General features: G+C 44.7%; 1 protein-coding gene across 26 annotated transcripts in view; it reads left to right on the forward strand.

The window, feature by feature from the left end:
• The window catches only part of ncor1 (nuclear receptor corepressor 1), a 376,647-nt gene that overhangs the window by 192,822 nt on the left and 158,783 nt on the right, over nucleotides 1-25,042 (forward strand). For all 26 annotated transcript variants that reach the window (XM_078224546.1, XM_078224545.1, XM_078224544.1 and 23 more), the window contains 2 exons: nucleotides 11,385-11,515; nucleotides 23,187-23,374. In XM_078224546.1, coding sequence (XP_078080672.1) covers nucleotides 11,385-11,515; nucleotides 23,187-23,374 — 319 coding nt within the window. The remainder of the gene's footprint in view (nucleotides 1-11,384; nucleotides 11,516-23,186; nucleotides 23,375-25,042) is intronic.

Consider the following 25,042-nt stretch of genomic DNA (forward strand, 5'->3'; position numbering starts at 1 on the left):
CCCTCTACACCACGAGTTACAGAGCCATACAGGTTTACAGCATGGAAACAGGCCCTTCGGCCCAACTTGTCCATACCGCTCAGTTTTTACCACTAAGCTCGTCCCATTTACCCACATTTAGCCCATATCCCTCTATACCCATCTTACCCATGTAACTGTCTAAATGCTTTATAAAAGACAAAATTGTATCCACCTCTACTACTACCTCTGGCAGCTCGTTCCAGACACTCACCACCCTCTGTGTGAAAAAATTGGCCCTCTGGACCCTTTTGTATCTCTCCCCTCACCTTAGACCTATGCCCTCTAATTTTTGACTCCCCTACTTTTGGGAAAAGATGTTGACCATCTACCTTATCTATGCCCCTCATTATTTTATAGACCTCTATAGGATCGCCCCTAAGTCTCCTATGCTCCAGGGAAAAAAGTCCCAGTCTATCCAGCCTCTCCTTATAACTCAAACCATCAAGTCCCAGTAGCATCTTAGTAAATCTTTTCTGTGCTCTTTCTAGTTTAATACTATCCTTTCTATAATAGGGTGACCAGAACTGCACACAGTATTCCAAGTCTGGCCGTACTAAAGTCTTGTACAACTTCAACAAGACATTCCAACTCCTGTATTCGATGTTCTGACCAATGAAACCAGGCATGCCGAATGCCTTTTTCACCACACTATCCACTTGTGACTCCACTTTCAAGGAGCTATGAACCCCTAGATCTCTTAGTTCTGTAACTCTCCCCAATGCCCTACCATTAACTGAGTAAGTCCTGCCCCAATTCGATCTACCAAAATGCATCGCCTCGCATTTATCTAAATTAAACTCCATCTGTCATTCATCAGCCCATTGGCCCAATTGATCAAGATCGCATTGCAATCTGAGATAATCTTCTTCACTGTCTACAATGCCACCAATCTTGGCGTCATCTGCAAACTTATTAACCATGCCCCACAAATTCTCATCTAAATCATTAATATAAATGACAAATAACAGTGAACCCAGCACCGATCCGTGAGGCACACCGCTGGTCACAGGCCTCCAGTTTGTCGTCAACCCTCTACAACCACCTCTGTTTTCTGTTGTCAAGCCAATTTTGTATGCAATTGGTGACCTCACCCTGGATCCTGTGAAATCTAATCTAATGCAACAACCGACCATGCGATACCTTGTCAAAGACCTTGATAAAGTCCATGTAGACAATGTCGACAGCAGTGCCCTGAACTATCTTCTTGGTTACCCCTTCAAAAAACTGAATCAAATTCGTGAGACATGATTTTCCACTCTTAAAGCCATGCTGACTGTCCCTATTCAGTCCTTGCCTCTCGAAATGCCTGTAAATCCTGTCTCTCAGAATACCTTCTAACAACTTAACCACTACAGATGTGAGGCTCACCAGTCTGTAGTTCCAAGGCTTTTCCTTGCAACCCTTTTTAAACATAGGCACAACATTTGCCACCCTCCAGTCTTCAGGCACCTCACCTGTGGCTGTCGATGATTACGACATTTACTGCCAGAATTTCTCTTTGCTACAGTTGTATACTTTGGAGAGAACACACCTAGAGTACAGTGTGGTGTTTTGATCTCCATGCCCAAGGAAGAGATTCACTTGCATTGGAGGCTCTATAGTGAAGGTTCACTAGAGTAGTTCCTGGGGCAAGAGACATTTCTATGATGAGAGGCTGAGCTGCATGAGTCTATACTCCCTGGAGTTCAGAAGAAAGTTCCGAAGAATGGGGCTGATCCCCTTGAACTTTCTGTCTTTTAAAAGCATTCAGACAGTTACATGGGGAAGATTCTGAAGTGGCTTGTCAGAATAGACACTGAGAGAGGAATTTACAACTTGGGCACAGTCTCAGGATAAGGGGTAGATCATTTAGGACTGAAATGAGCAGACATTTCTTCAGTTAAAGAATTTTGAATTCTTTACTCTAAAGGGATGTCAATCTTCCATCATTCAGTATATTGAAGACCAAGCGAGTGTTTTGCTCTCTCTGGGAATGAAGGAATGTGAAGAGTAAGTAGTAAAGATGGAGCTGAGACAGGTCAGCCACGATCATATTGAACAGCAGAGTTAACTTGAGGGAGAGGTGGTTTATTCCTGCTCCTTATGGTTATGTTCTTGTACCGTTGTTGTTGTGAAGTTTTACCTTGTATTCTATATGAGGTTAGCCTTTGAGATATCTATTTGTTACTTCTTTCAAAGCCTTTCAAAATGAAACATTTCAAGAATAGTTTAATTGTCTTGAAGTAGAAATATTTAAATGTGCTGAAACTCATTATTGGCAAGTGATATTTTAAAAATTTAAATCCCACTTGTCCTACTTGGAGGAATTGTGTTATATAAAACAATAGAGCTAAGGATTTGGTGCAGTTTCAAATTCCGCAAAGGCAGACCAAGGGATTGATTAAGAAGGGGAAAATAGAGTATGAGAGTAAGCTAGTGGGGAACATAAAAACTGACTGTAAAAGTTTCTATAGGTATGTAAAGAGAAATGAATAGGGAGGGAATAGAGGGATATGGACTGAGTAAACATAGGAACGTACGAACATAGGAATTAGGAGCAGAAGTAGGCAAGTTCAGCCCTTCAAGCCTGCTCCATCATTCAATCAGATCATGGCTGATCTCTCCCTGGTCTCAATCCCACCTCCCTACCTGTTCCCTATATCCCTCTTTCCCTTTTTTTTATTAGAAATATGTCTATCTCCCTCTTGAAACCATTCAACGATTCAGACTCCACTGCGCTATGAGACAGCGAGTCCACAAATTCACCACCATCTGTGAGAAGTAGTTCCTTCTCATCTCAGTTTTAAATCTACCACCTCATAACCTATACCTGTGACCTCTTGTTCTAGATTACCCCATAAGAGGAAACATTTGGTCTACATTTACTTTATCAATCCCTTTTAAATGTTATGTACCTCGAACAGATCCCCTCTTATCCTACTAAACTCCAGCGAGTACAAGCCCAAACTGTTTAATCTCTCCTCATACGTCAACCCTTTCATCCCCAGAATCAATCTAGTGAACCTCCTCTGAACTGCCTCCAATGCCACCACATTCTTCCTTAAATAAGGAGACCAAAACTGGACACAATACTCCAGATGTGGTCTCACCAACACCCTATACAATTGCAACAACACTTCTCTACTTTTATACTCCATCAGGGCCGAAGGTTTTTTCAGTTTAGTTCGGGCACTATGATCGCCACAGGCTTAGAGGACCAAAGGGCCTGTTCCTGTCCTATCCTGTTCTTTGTTCTTTGCAAAAGATTGACAAAACAAATTCTCCCCTTACAGTCAGAAAGGGGAGAATTCATAATGGAAAACAAAGAGATGGCTGAGGAACTAAATATGTTCTTTGCTTCAGTCTTCACAAAGGAAGACATGAATAATGTACCGGAAGTGCTGAGAGAAACATGTTTTAGTGAGGAGCTGAAGGAAATCAGCATTGTTAGAGAAATTGTTTTGGGGAAATTGATGGGGTTGAAGGCGGCTAAATCTCCAGGTCCTGATAATCTTTATCCCAGAGTGCTTAAGGAAGTGGCCCTGGAAATAGTAGATCCATTGATGATTATTTTCCAAAATTCGTTGGACTCTGGAATAGTTCCTACAGATTGGAGGGCAGCTAATGTAAGCCTGCTATTCAAAAAGGGAGGTAGAGAGCAAACAGGAAACTATAGACCAGTGAGCCTAACGTCAGTACTGGGGAAGTTGCTAGAGTCCATTATCAAGGATTTATTAACTCAGCATTCAGAAGGCAGTGGTATAATCAGACAAAGTCAGCATAGATTTACAAAAGGGAAATCATGCTTGATGAATCTATTGGAACTTTTTGAGGATGTAACTAGTAGAGTTGACCGAGGAGAACCAGTAGATGTGGTTTATTTAGACTTTCAGAAGGCTTTCGACAAGGTCTCACATAACAGACTACTATGTAAAGTTAAAGCACATGGGATTGCAGGTAATGTCTAGAAATGGATAGAAAGCTGGTTAGCAGATTGGAAACAAAGAGTTGGCGTAAATGGGTCTTTTTCTGATTAGCAGTTAGTGACTAGGGTTCCGCAGGGATCTGTGCTAGGATCCCAACTGTTCACATTTTATATTAATGATATGGAAGAGGGAACTGAATGTATTATGTCCAAATTTGCAGATGATGCAAAGTTGGTTGAGAGGGTGAGCTGTGAGGAGGATGCAGAGATGCTTCAGCGTGATTTGGACAGGCTGAGTGTGTGGGCATCTGCATGGCAGATACAGTATAATGTAGATAAATGTGAGGTTATCCACTTTGGTAGCAATAATAGGAAAGCATTACTACTTGAATGGGTGTAAATTGAGAGAGGTCGATACTCAACAAGACTTTGGAGTCCTCGTGCATCAATTGCTGAAAGTAAGCGTGCAGGTACAGCAGGCAGTAAAGAAGGCAAATGATATGTTGGCCTTTATAGCGAGAGGATTTGCGTATAGGGATAGGGATGTTTTGCTGTAATTGTACAGAGCATTGGTGAGGCCACACCTGGAGTATTGTGTGCAGTTTTGGTTTCCTGATCTGAGGAAGGATGTCCTTCCTATAGAGGGAGTACAGCAAAGGTTTACCAGGCTGATTCCTGGGATAGCAGGTCTGTCATATGAAGAGACACTAAGTCGGTTCGGATTATATTCAATGGGGGTTAGAAGAGTGAGAGGGGATCTCATAGAAACGAACGATAGAATCCTTACAGCGCATAAGAAGGCCATTCGGCCCATCGAGTCTGCACTGACAACAATCCCACCCAGGCCCTATCCCTGTAGCCCCACATATTTACCCTACTCATAGAAACTTATAAAATTCTAACAAGGTTAGATGGGGTAGATTCAGAAAGAATATTACCAATGGTGGGGGAGTCCAGAACGAGGGTCATAGTTAGAGGATAAGGGGTAAACCTTTTAGAACTGAGCTAAGGAGAATTTCTTCACCCAGAGAGTGGTGAATGTGTGGAATTCACTCCCACAGAAAGTAGTTGAGGTCAAAGTGTTGTGTGATTTCAAGAAGAATTAGATATAGCCCTTAAGGCTAAAGGGATCAAGGGATATGGGAGGAAGAAGGGATCAGGACATTGAATTCGATGATCAGCCATGATCATAATGAGTGGCGGAGCAAGATGAAGGGCCGAAAGGACTACTCCTCCTTCTAGTTTCTGTATGGCTGGCCAAACCTGCTCTGTCATTCAATAAAATGATGGTTGTATTCAAGAAGGTAGATCACGATCATTTTCTCAAGGGCAATTGGGGCTGGGCAGGAAATGCTGGTCTGACCAGTGATGCCAGCACCCAGTGAAAGAATAGTTGTGTAAAAAATTCCCTGGATTCCAGAATTCCACAGGTTCCCCAACCTCTGAATGAAGAAATTTATCTTCATCTGAGTCCTTAATGGCCACCCAATATCCTGAAACTGTGACCTCTACGTCTCGCCGCCACACACACACACACCCCTCCCCCCGCCCAACCAACCTGGGGGAACATCATCCTGTCCAGCCCTGTTAGAATTTTACATGTTTCAATGAGATCCCTTCTCATTCTTCTCAACTCCAGTGAATACAGGCCTAGCCAACCCAATTTCTTCTCGTGGCGAACTTGCCATCCCAGGAATTGATCTGATACAGCTTCCCTCCATGGCAAGTGTTGCACACCCTACTCCAGGTGTGATCTTATCAAGGTCATAGAGTCATAGAGGTTTACAGCATGGAAACAGGCCCTTCGGCCCAACTTGTCCATGCCGCCCTTTTTTTAAAAAACCCCTAAGCTAATCCCAATTGCCCACATTTGGCCCATATCCCTCTATACCCATCGTACCCATGTAACGATCTAAATGCTTTTTAAAAGATAAAATTGTACCTGCCTCTACTACTATCTCTGGCAGCTTGTTCCAGACACTCACCACCCTCTGTGTGAAAAAATTGCCCCTCTGGACACTTTTGTATCTCCTCCTCTCACTTTAAACCTATGTCCTCAAGTTTTAGACTCCCCTACCTTTGGGAAAAGATATGGGCGGCACGGTAGCACAGTGGTTAGCACTGCTGCTTCACAGCTCCAGGGACCTGGGTTCGATTCCTGGCTTGGGTCACTGTCTGTGTAGAGTTTGCACATTCTCCTCGTGTCTGCGTGGGTTTCCTCCGGCTGCTCCGGTTTCCTCCCACAGTCCAGAGATGTGCGGGTTAGGTTGATTGGCCATGCTAAAGTTGCCCCTTAGTGTCCTGAGATGCGTAGATTAGAGGAGTTAATGGGTAAAATATGTAGGGAGATGGGGGTAGGGCCTGGGTGGGATTGTGGTCGGTGCAGACTTGATGGGCCAAATGGCCTCTTTCTGCACTGTGGGGTTTCTATGATATTGACTATCTACCTTGTCTATGCCCCTCATTATTTTATAGACCTCTATAACGTCACCCCTCAGCCTCCTACGCTCCAGAGGAAAAACTCCCAGTCTATTCAGCCTTTCCTTATAACTCAATCCATCAAATCCCGATAGCATCCTAGTAAATCTTTTCTGCACTCTTTCTCGTTGAATAATATCCTTTCTGTAATCGGGTGACCAGAATTGCACACAGTATTCCAACTCCTGTATTCAATGTTCTGACCGATGAAACCAAGCATGCCGAATGCCTTCTTCACCACTCTGTCCACCTGTGACTCCACTTTCAAGGAGCTATGAACATGTACCCCTAGATCTCTTTGTTCTGTAACTCTCCCCAACGCCCTAGCATTAACTGAGTAAGTCCTGCCCTGATTCAATCTACCAAAATGCATCACCTCACATTTGTCTAAATTAAACTCCATCTGCCATTCGTCAGCCCACTGGCCCAATTGATCAAGATCCTGTTGCAATTGGAGATAAATTTCTTCACTGTCCACTATGCCACCAATCTTGGCGTCATCTGCAAACTTGCTAACCATGCCCCCTATATTCTCATCCAAATCATTAATATAAATGACAAATAACAATAACAGCACTGATCCCTGAGACACATGTACAGCTGCAGTACAAAGAACATTACAGAAAGTAATATATCCTTGCTCCTATACTCTCATTTCTTGCAATGAAGGCCAGCATTTGCCGCCTTATCTGTTTGCTGCACCTGCATGCTTTTTTTCAGTGACTGGCATATAAGGATACCCAGCTCCCCTTGTACATCATCATTTTCCAATCAGTGGCTATTTAAATAATACTCTGCCGTTCTGTTTATACGACTGAAATGGATAACTTCACATTTATCCATGTTATACTGCATCTGCCATGTATTTGCTCATTCACTCAACTTGTCTAAATCACCTTGAAGCCTCTTAGCATCCTCCTCACCACTCTCATTCCCACCTAGTTTTGTGTCAACTTGTAAATACAGTGGAGCCCCGTTTTAACGCGATGGTTGGGGTCCATAAAATGTGATTGCGAATGTTATCGGGGTCGCGCTAATTCACTAAACCGGAAATAGTAAAAAAAAAGGGTCCGTCGCGCGATCGTGTAATATCCGATTTCGCACTAAATCGGGGCTCCACTGTACTACATTTGGTTCCCTCATCCAAATCACGGATGTGTATTGTGAATAGCTGGGACCCAAATACTGATCCCTGTGGGACCCCACTAGTCACCACCTTCCTTCTACTTTGAAAAAGACCCATTTATTCCAACTCTCTGTTTCCTGTCTGCTATCCAATTCTCAGTCTAAGCCAATATTTTAGCCCAAATCGCTGTGCTGTAATTTTGCATACTAACCTCTTATGTGGTATTTTGTCAAAAGCTTTCTGCCACTGTCTTGCCTAATCATTTAGCTTATGTGTAATCTGTAATCACATTACAGACTCCTTGTCTCTTCCTCGCAGCTTACTTTTCAAACTAGCTTTATATCGTCAACAAATTTGAGTACATTGCACTAAGTCCCTTCATCAAAATGTGAATATAGATTGTAAATAGCTGAAGCCCTCGGGCTGGTTCTCCTGGCACCGCACTAATTACAGTCTGCCGACCCGAAGTGGCTCATTTATCCCTACTCTCAGTTTTGTGCTGCAGTGCTGTCTCTTGTGATCAGTGGCACTGACTTGAAACTAAGGATAAAGCTGCCTAGCTGAACAGGTACCATCGGGAGGAGAGGAAAGAGAACAATACCCACAGAAAATGTACGGCTCAGTTCTATTTTCTTCTGCTGTTTTTCATCTCTTCACAATTTGGATGTGTTCCTGTTCCGCAACTGAGTACTCCTTTCATATGAAGGAATGAGGCTTGAAATGGGCTTCTTCAGCGTCAGGTAGTGATTGGAAAATGCTAGGGAGCGGTGTTTGAGTATTTTTACAGATAAATGTGTGCCTTTATATAGCACAGTAGCTCATGGAGAAGTCTCCACACACTTCCCGCGGTGAAGTACAATTGGCAAATGGTGCCTCAGCGCCTGCAGGGTGACCTTCATTAGAACCAGAGGTTTTCAAAAGGAGTGTCTGCACCACAGGGGCTCAGAAGTTTTCCAAAGACTGATCATTGTTCCTTTAGTACACTATTTCTGTTGCTGTTCAGATAAACATTCTGTCCAATAAATGTAAAGTTTTTCTGTCAATGTTGGATGCTGTTATGTATAAATTAAGGAACCTTCAGCCCAGAGAATTTATCTTGACTCATTTTATGAGTGCAGAACTCTGGTATTGGGATGTTGTACTGATTGCCAAGAACAATACAGCACAGGAACAGGCCCTTCGGCCCTCCAAGCCTGTGTTGCTCCCTGGTCCAAACTAGACCATTCTTTTGTATCCCTCCATTCCCACTCCGTTCATGTGGCTATCTAGATAAGTCTTAAATGTTCCCAGTGTGTCCGCCTCCACCACCTTGCCCGGCAGCGCATTCCAGGCCCCCACCACCCTCTGTGTAAAATATGTCCTTCTGATATCCGTGTTAAACCTCCCCCCCCTCACCTTGAACCTATGACCCCTCGTGAACGTCACCACCGACCTGGGAAAAAGCTTCCCGCCGTTCACCCTATCTATGCCTTTCATAATTTTATACACCTCTATTAGGTCACCCCTCATCCTCCGTCTTTCCAGTGAGAACAACCCCAGTTTACCCAATCTCTCCTCATAACTAAGCCCTTCCATACCAGGCAACATCCTGGTAAACCTCCTCTGCACTCTCTCTAAAGCCTCCACGTCCTTCTGGCAGTGTGGTGACCAGAACTGGGCGCAGTATTCCAAATGCGGCCGAACCAACGTTCTATACAACTGCAACATCAGACCCCAACTTTTATACTCTATGCCCCGTCCTATAAAGGCAAGCATGCCATATGCCTTCTTCACTACCTTCTCCACCTGTGGCATCACCTTCAAGGTTCTGTGGACTTGCACACCCAGGTCCCTCTGCGTATCTACAGCCTTTATGGTTCTGCCATTTATCGTATAGCTCTCCCCTACGTTAGTTCTACCAAAATGCATCACTTTGCATTTATCTGGATTGAACTCCATCTGCCATTTCTTTGCCCAAATTTCCAGCCTATCTACGTCCTTCTGTAGCTTCTGACAACGTTCCGCACTACCTGCAAGTCCAGCCATTTTCGTGTCGTCCGCAAACTTACTGATCACCCCAGTTGCACCTTCTCCCAGATCGTTTATATAAATCACAAACAGCAGAGGTTCCAATACAGAGCCCTGCGGAACACCACTAGTCACAGGCATCCAGCCGGAAAAAGACCCTTCCACTACCGCCCTCTGTCTTCTGTGACCAAGCCAATTCTCCACCCATCTAGCCACCTCCCCCTTTATCCCATGAGATCCAACCTTTTGCACCAACCTACCATGAGGGACTTTGTCAAACGCTTTACTAAAGTCCATATAGAGCCTATAGTGTGTTAGCTTTTATTAACAGGGGGTTGGAGTTTAAGAGCCGTGGGGTTATGCTGCAACTGTACAGGACCTTGGTGAGACCACATTTGGAATATTGTGTGCAGTTCTGGTCACCTCACTATAAGAAGGATGTGGAAGCGCTGGAAAGAGTGCAGAGGAGATTTACCAGGATGCTGCCTGGTTTGGAGGGTAGGGCTTATGAGGAAAGGTTGAGGGAGCTAGGGCTGTTCTCTCTGGAGCGGAGGAGGCTGAGGGGAGACTTAATAGAGGTTTATAAAATGATGAAGGGGATAGATAGAGTGAACGTTCAAAGACTATTTCCTCGGGTGGATGGAGCTATTACAAGGGGGCCTAACTATAGGGTTCATGGTGGGAGATATAGGAAGGATATCAGAGGTAGGTTCTTTACGCAGAGAGTGGTTGGGGTGTGGAATGGACTGCCTGCAGTGATAGTGGAGTCAGACAGTTTAGGAACATTTAAGCAGTTATTGGATAGGCACATGGAGCACACCAGGATGATAGGGAGTGGGATAGCTTGATCTTGGTTTCAGATAAAGCTCGGCACAACATCGTGGGCCGAAGGGCCTGTTCTGTGCTGTACTGTTCTATGTTCTATGACATCCATGGCCCTTCCCTCGTCAACCATTCTAGTCACTTCTTCAAAAAAGTCCACGAGGTTTGTGAGCCATGACCTCCGTCTCACAAAACCATGCTGACTATCGTTAATGAGTTTATTCCTTTCTAAATGCGCATACATCCTATCTCTAAGAATCCTCTCCAACAACTTCCCTACCACGGACGTCAAGCTCACCAGCCTATAATTTCCCGGGTTATCCTTCCTACCCTTCTTAAATAACGGGACCACATTAGCTATCCTCCAATCCTCTGGGACCTCACCTGTGTCCAGTGACGAGACAAAGATTTGCGTCAGAGGCCCAGCGATTTCATCTCTCGTCTCCCTGAGCAGCCTTGGATAGATTCCATCAGGCCCTGGGGATTTGTCAGTCTTTATATTCCCTAAAAAACCTAACACTTCCTTGTAATGGAGATTTTCGCTAACGGGTCAACATTGCCCTCCGAGACACTCCCAGTCAACACATCCCTCTCCTTTGTGAATACCGACGCAAAGTATTCATTTAGGATCTCCCCTACTTCTTTGGGCTCTTAGCATAATTCCCCACTTTTGTCCCTGAGAGGTCCGATTTTTTCCCTGACAACCCTTTTGTTCCTAACGTATGAATAAAATGCCTTGGGATTCTCCTTAATCCTATCTGCCAAGGACATTTCGTGACCCCTTTTTGCCCTTCTAATTCCTTGAGTCTGAAGAATATGGGACTCAAATAGGCCTACAAAATTTCAAAACCCTAGTTATAACTGTGACACTTTGACAGGATTGACTCAGTACACATCTGTATGCCAACATTGGAAACCAACAGCTGTTGTATTTTCAGTTAGCAGAAGGAAACTGCTTTGGAGAATGCTTAATATTTGCAGACTGTTTGCTTGCTGTTAAACATAGACTGCTTCTCTGTTTTATAGCAACAGATTTCTCGCCCTTCACAAGAAGAAAAAGAAGCTGAAAAAGAAGAGGAGAAAATCGAGAAAGTAGAGAAAGAAGAAAAGGACGAGAAGAAGGAAGAGGAAAAAGATGATAAGGAGGAACCTCAAAGGTCAGAAAACTAGCTGGAACCTCTCTATGGGATCCCAGTCCTCTAGCAGTTATGCATACAAATGGGGGAACCACTGGTGCCAAAATGATGCCTGCTGCCTGCTATCTGTTTACATTCTACATTAACATAAAACACTGGGGCACTGCTATAACACAGAACTTAGTGTGACTCAGGTCTGTACTAACCCTGAAATGTTTTATTTCAACTGCACTCATCATTGTCACACATCATTTATTTATGCACTTTATTTTTATTGGGTACAGTAAATGTTTTGAAGTAGGTTTAAGGGTTGAGACATTTATCAGTCAATCCTAAATGTGTTTAGAAATGATCACAATTACTCCATTCTGTCAGCTTTAAAAATCACTTGAAAAACAAGTTTGCTCTTGTTTAAAACTTTTGTCTCCTTTTTCATGTTTGCCAGGTAGCTTGCCCACCCCTATTTTATATAAAGACTGATTTAAAATATTTGCAAGGTTTAAAAGCAGCACCGATGATGGCAAACTGCTGAGTACTCTTCATTTCTAAGGAGATTCTTGTATATTATCGGGGGAATATCTCTGGGCAAAGAAACAAACATTACAAGCCTGCTGACCAAGAGCTTGGCTTTCTAACACTGTCCATCTCAGCCCAATATGAAACACCTTTATCATGAAAACTTTGCAAAGGATAAATCCAACTCTATATGTTGTAATGCAACCTCACTTATAACACTAGCTCAAACTATGGTCAACTTAAACTGCATTATAGCAGGGCCCTGATGAGGTTCTACGATCTAGACAGCAGTTGTTTCAATTGGTAACAAGTGACCAATAAACCCAATATAAACACACAGTTATTTAACCTATTACCATCAAGGGATGAGAGACTTCAGTTACGTGGATCGATTGGAGAAGCTGGGGCTGTTCTCCTTGGAGGTTGGGCAGAGATTTGTTAGAGGTGTTCAAACGGGGGGGCCAATCCAGCAGATTACTTTGTTGTAGAGTCAAGCTTTATGAGTGTTGCTTCAGTTGCATCTGGACAAGTGGGAGGTATTCTGTCACCGTTGCAACAAGTTCCTTGTAGATGGTCAGATCTCCCTCAATTCAGGATAAGGTGTTGCTATAAGGGCTGGGTCAGTTGGGCTGGGATGTGAAACAGTGAGGCATCAATGTTCCTTCTACTTTTTTCCATCATTGTACACAATGAATTTTTGTTGCATGCACCAATGTCAAGGTAACGTGCAGATATGTGTGACAGTAGAAACAAAAAAACCTATAAATATCATTTTACCGAGTTATTATGGTTTCAAAAAAAGAGGAAAGAATCTCAGCCCCAGCTGTTGACAAGCTCACCATCTTCCTCCCCTGACCCTTCCGCCCTTCTGCTCATTCGTCAGGCTGAGTGATAGAACTGACAAGTGAATTTCGGCTGTTAATTCCACCTGATTAATCATGTCAGATTTGACTCTCATCTCTTAATTTCCCGTCATCATGGAGCCTACCAATTCTTCAGACACGGGCTGGAGTGGCAGAAACTCTAATTTAACAATCAAGATGTGTGTGCTGTGATAATTAAGTGTGCGGCACTTGATGCCCTGTTGTATGCTATGCAGGTGAGCAGCTTTGAAGGAAAACTGGGCATGTGCACGTAAGCATGAGCTGAATATAGTGCAGTGGCTCCCTTCACTGGTGGCGGTTATGGAATTGCACCAGGCTCTTCCTGTGTTTGCCCCAGCTGCAGTGCCTGACGGTCTCTGAGAAGGTGAGGTAGCTGTAAACAGTACCTAGCAGTTGACTTTGACCTGATGCAGACCAGGATAATGCAACTGTTATTAAGAAAAAATTATCTGCTATTATCTTGATGTAGACGTGAGATGATACAGTTTAATGTGAAGTGTGACAAAAAGACAAGGAATGAGAATACACAACCAGTGGAAATACTGCTGAAGGCTGTGGATGAATACAGAGACCTGTGGGTTCAACTGGATAAAAGCTTCACCTAGCAGCGTTTCACTTGCACCTCCTTCAATTTGGTGTATTGTATTCGCTGCTCTCAATGTGGTCTCCTCTATATTGGAGAGACCAAACGTAGACTGGGTGATCGCTTTGCTGAGCACCTTCAGTCTGTGCGCAATCAGGACCCTGACCTTACGACTGCTTGCCATTTTAACACACAATCCTGCTCCCATGCCCATATGTCTGTCCTTGGCTTGCTGCAACGTTCCAGTGAAGCTCAACGCAAACCGGAGGAACAGCATCCCATCTTCCGGCTCGGCACTTTACAGCCTTCCGGTCTTAACATAGAATTCAACAACTTCAGATGATTCGCTCGACCCCTTTGTTTTCATTTTATTTAATTTTTTATTGTTCTCTATCTTTTATTTCTTCATTGTCTTTCTTTATTTTTCTTCCCCCCCCCCCCACTCTTTCCCCCTATTTTATCCTCCCTTTCCTTACCTCCTTCACCCCCCGCCCCCCCATCTTCATTTTGGATCTTATGAATAGGGAATTATAGCGAACTTTGGTGAACACAAAATTATTCACAAGAACTCGGAGCAAGAGTTGGCCATTCAGCCCCTTGAGCCTGCTCCGCCATTCAATATGATCATGGCTGGTCACATCTTAGCCTCAACTCCACTTTCCTGCCCGTTCTTCAATTAAAAATCTGTCCATCTGCTCAAATTTACTCAATGTCCCAGCATCCACCACACTCTGCGGTAGTGAATTCCACACGACTCTTTGAGAGAAATAATTTCTCCTCATCTCTGTTTTAAATCTGCTACCACTTATTCTAAACCTATGACTTAGAAACATAGAACATAGAAACATAGAAAAACTACAGCACAAACAGGCCCTTCGGCCCTCAAGTTGTGCCGAACACATCCCTACCTTCTAGACCTACCTATAACCCTCCATCCTATTAAGCTCCATGTACTCATCCAGGAGTCTCTTAAAAGACCCTATTGAGTTTGCCTCCACCACCACTGACGGCAGCCGATTCCACTCGCCCACCACCCTCTGTGTGAAAAACTTCCCCCTAACATTTCCCCTGTACCTACCCCCCAGCACCCTAAACCTGTGTCCTCTCGTAGCAGACATTTCCACCCTGGGAAAAAGCCTCAGAGTCCACCCGATCTATGCCTCTCAACATCTTATACACCTCTATTAGGTCTCCACTTATCCTTCGTCTCTCCAAGGAGAAAAGACCGAGCTCCCTCAGCCTATCCTCATAAGGCATGCCACTCAATCCAGGCAACATCCTTGTAAATCTCCTCTGCACCCTTTCAATCTTTTCCACATCCTTCCTATAGTGAGGCGACTAGAACTGAGCACAGTACTCCAAGTGGGGTCTGACGAGGGTCTTATATAGCTGCATCATTATCCCCGGACTGCTAAACTCAATCCCTCGATTGATAAAGGCCAGCACACCATACGCCTTCTTAACCACCTCCTCCACCTGCGGGGCCGATTTTAGAGTCCTATGGACCCGGACCCCAAGGTCCTTCTGATCCTCTACAGTACTAAGAGTCTTTCCCTTTATATTGTACTCCTTCATCCCATTTGACCTGCCAAAATAGACCACAACGCATTTATCTGGGTTGAAGTCCATCTGCCACTTCTCCGCCCAGTCTTGCATCCTATCTATGTCCCTCTGTAACTTCTGACATCCCTCCAGACTATCCACATCCCCACCAACATTCGTGTCGTTGGCAAACTTACCAACCCATCTCTCCGCTTCCTCATCCAGGTCATTTATGAAAATGACAAACAGCAAGGGTCCCAGAACAGATCCCTGGGGCACACCACTGGTGACTGACCTCCATTTAGAAAAAGACCCATCTATACCACTCTCTGCCTCCTTTGGGCAAGCCAGTTCTGGATCCACCGGGCAGCAGCCCCTTGGATCCCATGCCCTCTCACTTTTCTGAGAAGCCTTGCATGGGGGCCTTATCGATCGCCTTGCTAAAATCCATATAAACCACATCTACCGCCTTCCCTTCGTCAATGTGTTTAGTCACATTTTCGAAGAACACCACCAGGCTCGTAAGGCACGACCTGCCCTTGACAAAGCCATGCTGAGTATTCTTGAGCATACTAAACCTCTCTAAATGCTATATATCCTGTCCCTCAGGATCTTCTCCATCAGTTTACCAACCACTGAGGTTAGAATCACCGGTCGGTAATTACGTGGGCTATTCCTATTCCCCTTCTTGAAAATAGGAACCACATCCGCAATCCTCCAATCCTCCGGCACCTCTCCCGTCTCCATCGACGACGCAAAGATCATCGCCAGAGACTCTGCAATCTCTTCCCTCGCCTCCCACAGTAACCTGGGGTACATCCCATCTGGACCCGGCGACTTATCTATCTTGATGCCATTCAAAGATTCCAGCACAACCTCTTTCTTTAAGTCCACATACTCAATCCTTTCAGTCCACCGCACGCCCGCAGTACATCCACCCAGGTCCTTCTCCTCTGTGAAAACCGATGCAAAATACTCATTAAGCACCTCTGCCATTTCTACTGGTTCTGTACAGACTTTCCCGCCTTCACCTTTTATAGGCCCTATTCCGTCACGTCTCATCCTTTTACTCTTCACATACTTATAGAACGCCTTAGGGTTCCCCTTAATCCTACCTGCCAGGGCCTTCTCGTGACCCCTTCTGGCTCTCCTAATTTCCTTCTTTAGTCCCTTCCTACAAGCCGTATACTCTTCTAAATTCCTATCTTCGCCAAGCTCTCTGAGCCTTTTGTACGCTTTCCTTTTCTTCTCGACTAGGTCCCGCACAGCTTTCGTGCACCACGGTTCCTTTAACCGACCAACACCTCCCTGTCTGCTCGGAACGTTGTCCTGTAGAACTCTAGACAGACATTCCTTGAAAAACTGCCACCTCTCTTCAATACATTTCCCCGAGAATACCTCCTTCCAATTTACTCCTCTAATTTGCTGTCTAATGTCTTGATATTTCCCCTTACTCCATATAAACACTTTCCTAGCTTGCCTGATCCTCTCTTTTTCCAATGCAAGCCTAAAGGAGATAGAGTTATGATCGCTATCCCCAAGATGCTCTCCCACTGAGAGATCTGACACCTGTCCAGGTTCATTGGTCAGTATCAGATCAAGTACAGCCTCTCCTCTTGTAGGCTTGTCCACATGCTGTGTCAGGAAACCCTCCTGAACACACCTAACAAACTCTTCCCCATCCAATCCCCTTACCCTTGGGATATTCTAATCTATGTTTGGGAAATTAAAGTCTCCCATCACAACAACTCTGCTATTACTGCATCTCTCCAGGATCTGTTTCCCTATCTGCTCCTCCACCTCCCTGTTACTATTGGGCGGCCTATAGAAAACTCCCAGCAAAGTGACCGGCCCCTTCCCACTCTGAACTTCCACCCACAGAGACTCGGTGGACAATCCCTCCACAGCATACACCTTCTCTACAGCTGTGACACTATCCCTGATCAGCAGTGCCTCTCCACCCCCTCTCTTGCCTCCCTCCCTGTCCTTCCTGAAACATCTGAATCCCGGCACCTGGAGTATCCAGTCCTGTCCCTGAGACATCCAAGTCTCCGTAACGGCCACCTGGTCAGGCATCGATCCACGCTCTGAGCTCATCCCCTTTATTCACTATACTCCTGGCATTAAACACATCTCAATCCTTTGGTCTGAGCTCTCCCCTTCTCTATTCCCTGTCCATCCGCCCTCTTGCACTACCTATAACCCTTCTCTGTTTGCGAGCTACCTTCCTCACTCTCAGTCACCTCATTTTGATCCCCTCCCCCCAACCTATCTAGTTTAAACTCTCCCCAGTAGCCTTAGCCAACCTTCCTGCCAGGATATTGGTCCCCCTGGGATTCAAGTGCCACCCGTTTTTTGTGTACACGTCACACCTGCCCCTAAAGAGGTTCCAATGGTCCAGGAACCTGAATCCCTGCCCCCTGCACCCGTTCCTCAGCCACACATTCATCCTCTACCTCACTCCATTCCTGCCCTCACCTTCCCGTGGCACAGGCAGCAATCCTGAGATTACTACCTTTGCTTTCCTCCTTCTCAGCTATCTCCCTAATTCCCTATACTCTCTTTTCATGACCCCTTCCCCCTTCCTACCCACATCAGCGGTACCAATATGTACCGCTACCTCTGGCTCTCCTCCCACCTCAGGATTTCTGGGACTCGCCCAGCGACATCCTGGATCCCAGCCCCAGGGAGGCAGACCACCATGCGAGACTCCCGCCTGCCTCCGCAAAATCGCCTGTCCATCCCCCTGACTGTCGAGTCCCCGATTAATACTGCCTTCCTCCTCTTTTCCTTAGCCCTCTGAGTTACAGGGCCGGACTCCACCCTGGAGACACGGCCACTGCTGCTTCCCCCAGATGGGCTGCTTCCCCCAGATGGACTTCTTGCTGTAGATTGCCCCACAAGAGGATGCATCCGCTCTATATCTACTTTGTCAATACCGTGTATCATCTTGTGTACCTGAATTGGATCTCCTCTCATTCTTTTAAACTCTAGCGAATATAGGCTTAAACTGCTCAATCTCACTTTAGAATCATAGAATCCCTACGGTGCAGAAGGAGGCTATGCGGCCCATTGAGTCTGCACCGACCACAATCCCACCCAGGCCCTATCCCCATAACCCCATGCATTTACCCTCGCTAGTCCCCCTGATGCTAAGGGGCAATTTAGCATGGCCAATCCACCTAACCCGCCTAAGCACAGCTTTGGACATTCTTCTCAGAAGACAAGCCCCTCATCTCTGTAATCAATCAAGTAAATCTCCTCTGAATTGCCTCTAATGCCACTACACTCCTTTTAAAATTAGGGGACTAAAACTGGTCACAATACTCCAGGTGTGGTCACACCGATGTCTTGTATATTTGCAGCAATGTTTCCTTACTTTTATACTCTATTTCTTTAGCTATAAATGCCAAAATTCCATTTACTTGTTAGCTGCTGTACCCGAATACCAGTTTTCTGCAACTCGTGCACAAGGATACCTAGATCCCCCTGCACCAAAGCAGCGCGAAATCTCTCTCCATTTAGATAATAAGTTGCCTTTCCATTTTTCCGAACAAAATGGGTAACCCTACACATATCCACATTGAACTCTATCTGCCACATTTTGGTCCACTCTCCTAACCTTTCCATATCCAATTGTAAATTTCTTATTTCTTCGTTGCAACTTACTATCCCACCTACTTTTGTGTCATCTGCAAATTTGGCTATAGTACCTTCCATCCCTGTATCCAAGTCATTAATATAGATTGGAAATAGCTGGGGCCTGGGGCCCGAGGACCAAACCCTGTGGCACCCACGAGTTACATGTTGCCAACCATCCCGACTCTCTGCCTTCTGTCATTCTATCTAAGCTAATAAATAGCCCCAACCCCATATGATCTGACCTTGTGTACTAACCTTCTGTGCAGCACCTTACCAAACGCCTTCCTGAAATGCAGAGATTCTATATCTACAGGATCCCTATTATTTGGTTAATTACATCTTTGAAGAACTCTAGCAAATTGGTCAAACATGATTTACCCTTCATAAAACCATGCTGACTCTGATGGATTGCGTTTTGACTTTCCAAATTACCTGTTGTTACTTCCTAAATAATGGATTCTAACAATTTCCCAACAACAGGTAATCTTCGGTTACCCACAGTATAGTCGAGGTGACTGAGTCAACGTTGTGTGATTTTAAGAAGAAATTAGATATAGCTCTAGGGGCTAAAGGGATCAAGGGATATGGGGGGGAAGGGGAGATCAGGATATTGAATTCAGTGATCAGCCATGATCAAAATCAATGGCAGAGCAGGCTTGAAGGGCTGAATGGCCTCCTCCCAGACACCGGAGTGTGGTGACTAGGGAATTTTCACAGTAACTTCATTGCAGTGTTAATGTAAGCCTATTTGTGACTAATAAATAAACTAAAAAATGTAACTTCCCGGTCTCATCCTCCAAGGGACCAGCATTCACTTTAGCTACTCTGTTCCCTTTTACATACTTGTATAGAAGCTTTTGCTATTCTTTTTAAAAAATATTTTGTGACAGTTTTCTTTCATAATTTACCTTTTCTCTATTACTTTTTTAGTCATGCTTTATTGATCTTTAAAGGTTTCCCAATTTTCCAGCCTGCTCCTGACCTTTACAATATGGTATGCCTTAGTTTTTGTCTTTGTTGTCTTTAACTTCCTTGCTTAGCCATGGATGTTTTTTTCCCCTCAAACAATCTTTCTTCTTCTCTGGAATATATTTTAGTTGGGAGGAATTGAATATCTTCTTAAACAACTGCCACTGCTCACCAACTGTCCTACCTTTTATCTTTCCTGCCCAGTCTACTAGGACCAAGTCTGTCCTCATGCCCATGTAATTATCTTTGTTTAACTCCTAAATGTGAGTGTAGGGCTCCAGATTCTCGCCCTTAAATTGAGTTTTGAATTACATTATACTATGATCACTCTTTCCTAGAGGATCCTTAACTATGGGGAGGTGATGGCCTAGTGGTATTATCGCTAGACTATTAATCCAGAAACTCAGCTAATGTTCTGGGGACCCGGGTTCGAATCCCACCACAGTAGATGGTGGAATTTGAATTCAATAAAATATCTGGAATTTAGAATCTACTGATGACCTGGAAACCATTGTTGATTGTCAGAAAAACCCATCTGGTTCACTAATGTCCTTTAGGGAAGGAAATCTGCCGTCCTTACCCGGTCTGGCCTACATGTGACTCCAGAGTCACAGCAATGTGGTTGACTCTCAGCTGCCCTCGGGCAACTAGCGATGGGCAATAAATGCTGGCCAGCCAGCGACACCCATGTCCCAGTAATGAATAAAAAAAAAGAGGTCATTCATTAATCCATGCTCATTACACAATAGCAATAGCTCAGTCACAATTGGAGTATTATGTGCAATTTGGGAACCTCAGTATGTGAACGATATTAAATTCATGCAAAGTATTCAGTGTTGTTTCACTTGGATAAGAGAATTTATTGGTATGCAATACTGGTAGGTAATTGGTAGGTAATACATAGAGCATTTCACCTTTTAAGGAAAGATTTGATAAATATTGGAAGCAAAAGGGGTAAAGGCTCTGAGGAACAAAAAGTAAAGTTAGACTGGCGAAAGTCTGGCACTGAAATGAAGCGCAGAAAAGCCTCTGTGCTGCAAACCTTTGGTATAGATAAATTATTTTATTTGCTTTGGTGCTTCTGTTTTGAGGCCTTTTCTTTATGCACATGTGTTTTTTAAATCTGGTTTCTGTACTACCTTATTATGGTATTATGATTTACCAGTCCCAAGGTCTGTGTATTAGGGATTGTAGGACATCTCGGCTATTACTTGAAACCAGCTTTGTAAAATACAGTAAAATCGTGATGAGCCAAACCCCGGGGATCTGTGTACAAATTTGTGTTAAGCAGAGCTTCGTGTTGGACATGGAAGCCCCATTCATGAATGCACCTCTGTGTAACCTGATATGCCTGAAAAAGTGGTCTGTGTCAAAAACAAAAGATTTCAAATGCCAAATGAAAATCCAGTAAAGTAGTATATGTGACACAACACCAGGTTAAAGTCCAACAGGTTTATTTGCTAGCACGAGCTTTTGGAGCGTTGCCCCTTCGTCAGGTGAGTCCTGATGGACCTGTTGGACTTCTTACTTGCCTACCCCTGTCCAACGCCGGCATCTCCACATCATAGTATATGTGAGAAAATGTCTCAGTTTGTTCATGCCTTACAACAGCTTACCTTGCAAAAGGCCAAAGCTTTGTTGGGAGTTCGCTCTAGAGAAACTCCATAATCTTTTTCTGCTTAGCATGCTGTCTTCCGATGTGCACAATATTTTTTTTAACTCATTCATGGGGCAATAGAGTCATTGGCTGGCCAGCATTTATTGTCCATCCCTAGTTGCTCGAGGGCAGTTGAGAGTCAACCACATTTCTGAGGATGTGGAGTCACATGTAAGACCATAAGACATAGGAGCAAAATTAGGCCACTCAGCCCATCGGGTCACCCCTTTCCCCTCCCCCCCCTTTCCCCTCTCCCCCCTTTTCCCTCCCCCCTTTCCCCTCCCCCCCTTTCCCCTCCCCCCTTTCCCCTCTCCCCTCCCCCTACCCCCTCTACCCTCCCCTCCCCCCACTGTCCCCCCTCTTCCCCCCCGTCCCCCCACCCCCCTGTCCCAGTCTTTGGAGTGTGGGAGGAAACCGGAGCACCTAGCAGAAGTCCACACAGACACAGGAGGGAGAATGTGCAAACTCCACACAGATAGTGACCCAAGGCCAGAATCAAGCCTGAGTCTCTGGCACTGTGAGGCAGCTGTTCTCATCACTGTGCCACCTAGCAGTCTGGTTTCATCCACATTAAAAATTTCTCTCCGGGCAACAACGCTCTCAACTTTCTCTCAAGTTTAGCCACACTTGCATGTTTTAATTGTGCTTTCACAGGGGGATCTTGATGCCAAATGCTGGCTTACGAGCAGTGCTCCATGATCTTGCACACGAGTGTGGTCAAACTCTACTGTGATTGGTGTGATCATATGACAAATTCAACCATTTTGGTTAATACAGAATTACCAGTGTAAAATCCCACATTATCGTGGGCATTCTTCTGTGGGATTTGCTATTCTCCCAGTGTGAATGGTTAATGACTTCAACACAACTAGAATTTTGTGTCACCTAAGTTTTACTCATGGTGATTTCAATGATGTTCAAGTTTGTCTCCCCCATTGGACTGCCTCTTGGTATGTGTACGTGTGAATGCAGAAGTTGAGAATCAATTAGAAAATGTCCACTTTTAGCGGACAGGATAATTTGATTAATGAATTGTGTATGGCTGCAGTTTGTTCTATGACTGCCATTGATACTATGGTTATTGGAGAGGAGATGTGTAGAACTATTGTGCTAGCTTCATGACATGCTGCATCATTTCACCTCGCAGCTGGGACAAAGCTACAATTTAAACTGACAGTGTCCATGGGAGGGCAGGCTGCAACAGCGGAGGCACTGCATCATTTTTAAAGAATGGAATTTTATTGACGCATTGTTCTTGTTCCCAGGATAATGTCCCAGGGGACCATGCTGCTTGGATTGTGATTGATAGGAAAGTGTGTAGCATTGATTTGTTTACAAAAGGAATAATGTTTTGGACAATACAATTGAAATTCTGCGAGTGGAAGCTGTGTAGAGTTTGACCTCACTTCCTGTGAAACATCCTGTAGCTCATGGTAACACTCATTGTATGTTCCCTTTCTCTTGCTTTAATTAAAGTTTAGTTGAAGCTAACTGGCCCCATCTAAAGCCTGTTAAGTCTCTTGTAGAAATTCCATTGTCTCTGTTATGACTGTGGGCAAATCATTGTTCTTGGCCATGCTGCTTATTTTAAAATATGATTCTAGTCCAAACACTTAAAAAGTCACCTTGTTGTTTCCCTGGAACCCCTCTGAGCAGGTGAGAGGATTCATGCTGTGGCGCTATGTTTGTGTAAGATGGTATTGGCTGCTTATAAATCTGTCACTCTCAGGGTTTATCATGTTTTCATGTCTTTTGCAGATAGGGTGCAGCTAAGATGATTTGTGCAGCTGCAAAGTCCAGAAAGACCAGGGAGCTGGAGTGGAGGACAAAGCTTAGCCTGTGACATATTCACTGTAACATGCTGTTTAAATCCCAATTCCCCTCTTTGTGTCACCTCAGGGAAGCTATCAAGGAAAAGGACAAACCAGATACTGCAGGAGAGGAGCCTGAAGAAAAAGAACAGTCTGCTCCACGAGGGAGAAAAACTGCAAACAGTCAGGGGAGGCGAAAAGGCAGGATCCTGAGATCCATGGCAAAAGAAGCCATCACTGAGGAACCACCCAATCCCCCTCCTCCACCTGAACTTGGTAAGTACTGCTGCCCACAGTGAAATCTTCTACATTTCCTTCCAGATACTAGCTGCAAGGTTGTAAACTGCAGTTTTTAGGTTTCTCTAATCCTGTTCAATCTATTTGTTTCACAATCTTTGACTAAATCAAAAGGTGATAGCCATGATGTGGAGATGTTGGCATTGGACTGGGGTGGGCACAGTAAGAAGTCTCACAACACTAGGTTATAGTCCAACAGGTTTATTTGGCAGCACGAGCTTTCAGAGTGCTGCTCCTTCATCAGGTGAGTCACATGAGGAAGGAGCAGTGCTCCGAAAGCTCGTGATACCAAATAAACCTGTTGGATTGTAACCTGATGTTGTGAGACTTCTTAGTGAATTAAAAGGTCTGAATGACCTGTGGCCCCAATGAATCGTGAACTGATGGTTTATGACTTCCATTGAGCTCAAGTGGTAAAAGAACAAATAATTAGGAAGAACTGTTCCCTGGACTTGCAGACCATTATTACAGTCATATTGACTTATCCGGTGTTGCAGAATCTCTGTCACTGACTGAGGACGCAGCACAATAGGCGGTGCTAGGTCTGAGTAGATATTATTGTACAGGTAATACTTTAAAAAAGTAAAGTTTATTTATTAGTGTCACAAGTAGGCTTACATTAACACTGTGAAAATCCCCTAGTCGCCACGCTCCAGCACCTGTTCGGGTACACTGAGGGAGAATTTAGCATGGCCAATGCACCGAACCAGCACGTCTTTTGGACTGTGGGAGGAAACCGGAGCAGCCGGAGGAAACCCACGCAGACACAGGGAAAATGTGCAGACGCTGCACAGACAGTGACCCAAGCCGAGAATCGAACCCGGGTGCCTGGCGTTGAGAGGCAGCAGTGCTAACCACTATGCTCAGGGTGCTGAATTTGTGCATTGTAATGTTACAAATTACTGCTAATTTACCATTAGTCTTCAGCTTGCAGAGTTAGATATGAAAATATGAAAAAAGATGAGTAAGCAGTTCAGCCTCTTGAGCCGTACTCACCATCTTCAGGAAAAGAGTTGCAAAGATTTTGAACCCTCAGAGAAGAAAAGCTGCCTCACTTCTGTTTTAAATAGGTGACCTCCTTACCTTTAAACACTAACCCCCTTCGTTCCAGATTCTCTCTCAAGAGGAAACATCTTCTCCACATTCTCCCTGACAACATCCCTCAGGATCTTATATGTTTCAATCAAATCACCTCTTGTCCTTCTAAACTCCAGTGGTTACAAGCCTAACCTGTCCAACCTTTCCTAATAAGACAGCAGTGGGCGGCACGGTAGCACAGTGGTTAGCACTGCTGCTTCACAGCTCCAGGGTCCCGGGTTCGATTCCCTACTCGGGTCACTGTCTGTGTGGAGTTTGCACATTCTCCTCGTGTCTGCGTGGGTTTCCTCCGGGTGCTCCGGTTTCCTCCCACAGTCCAAAGATGTGCGGGTTAGGTTGATTGGCCAGGTTAAAAATTGCCCCCTAGAGTCCTGAGATGCGTAGGTTAGTGGGATTAGCGGGTAAATATGTGGGGGTAGGGCCTGGGTGGGATTGTGGTCGGTGCAGACTCGATGGGCCGAATGGCCTCCTTCTGCACTGTAGGGTTTCTATGATTCTATGAACCCGCCCATTCCAGGTATTTGTCTGGTAAACCTCTGAACTGTTTCT

The sequence above is a fragment of the Mustelus asterias genome, chromosome 12 (genome assembly GCF_964213995.1).
Source record: "Mustelus asterias chromosome 12, sMusAst1.hap1.1, whole genome shotgun sequence".
NCBI classification, from domain to species: Eukaryota; Metazoa; Chordata; class Chondrichthyes; order Carcharhiniformes; family Triakidae; genus Mustelus; species Mustelus asterias.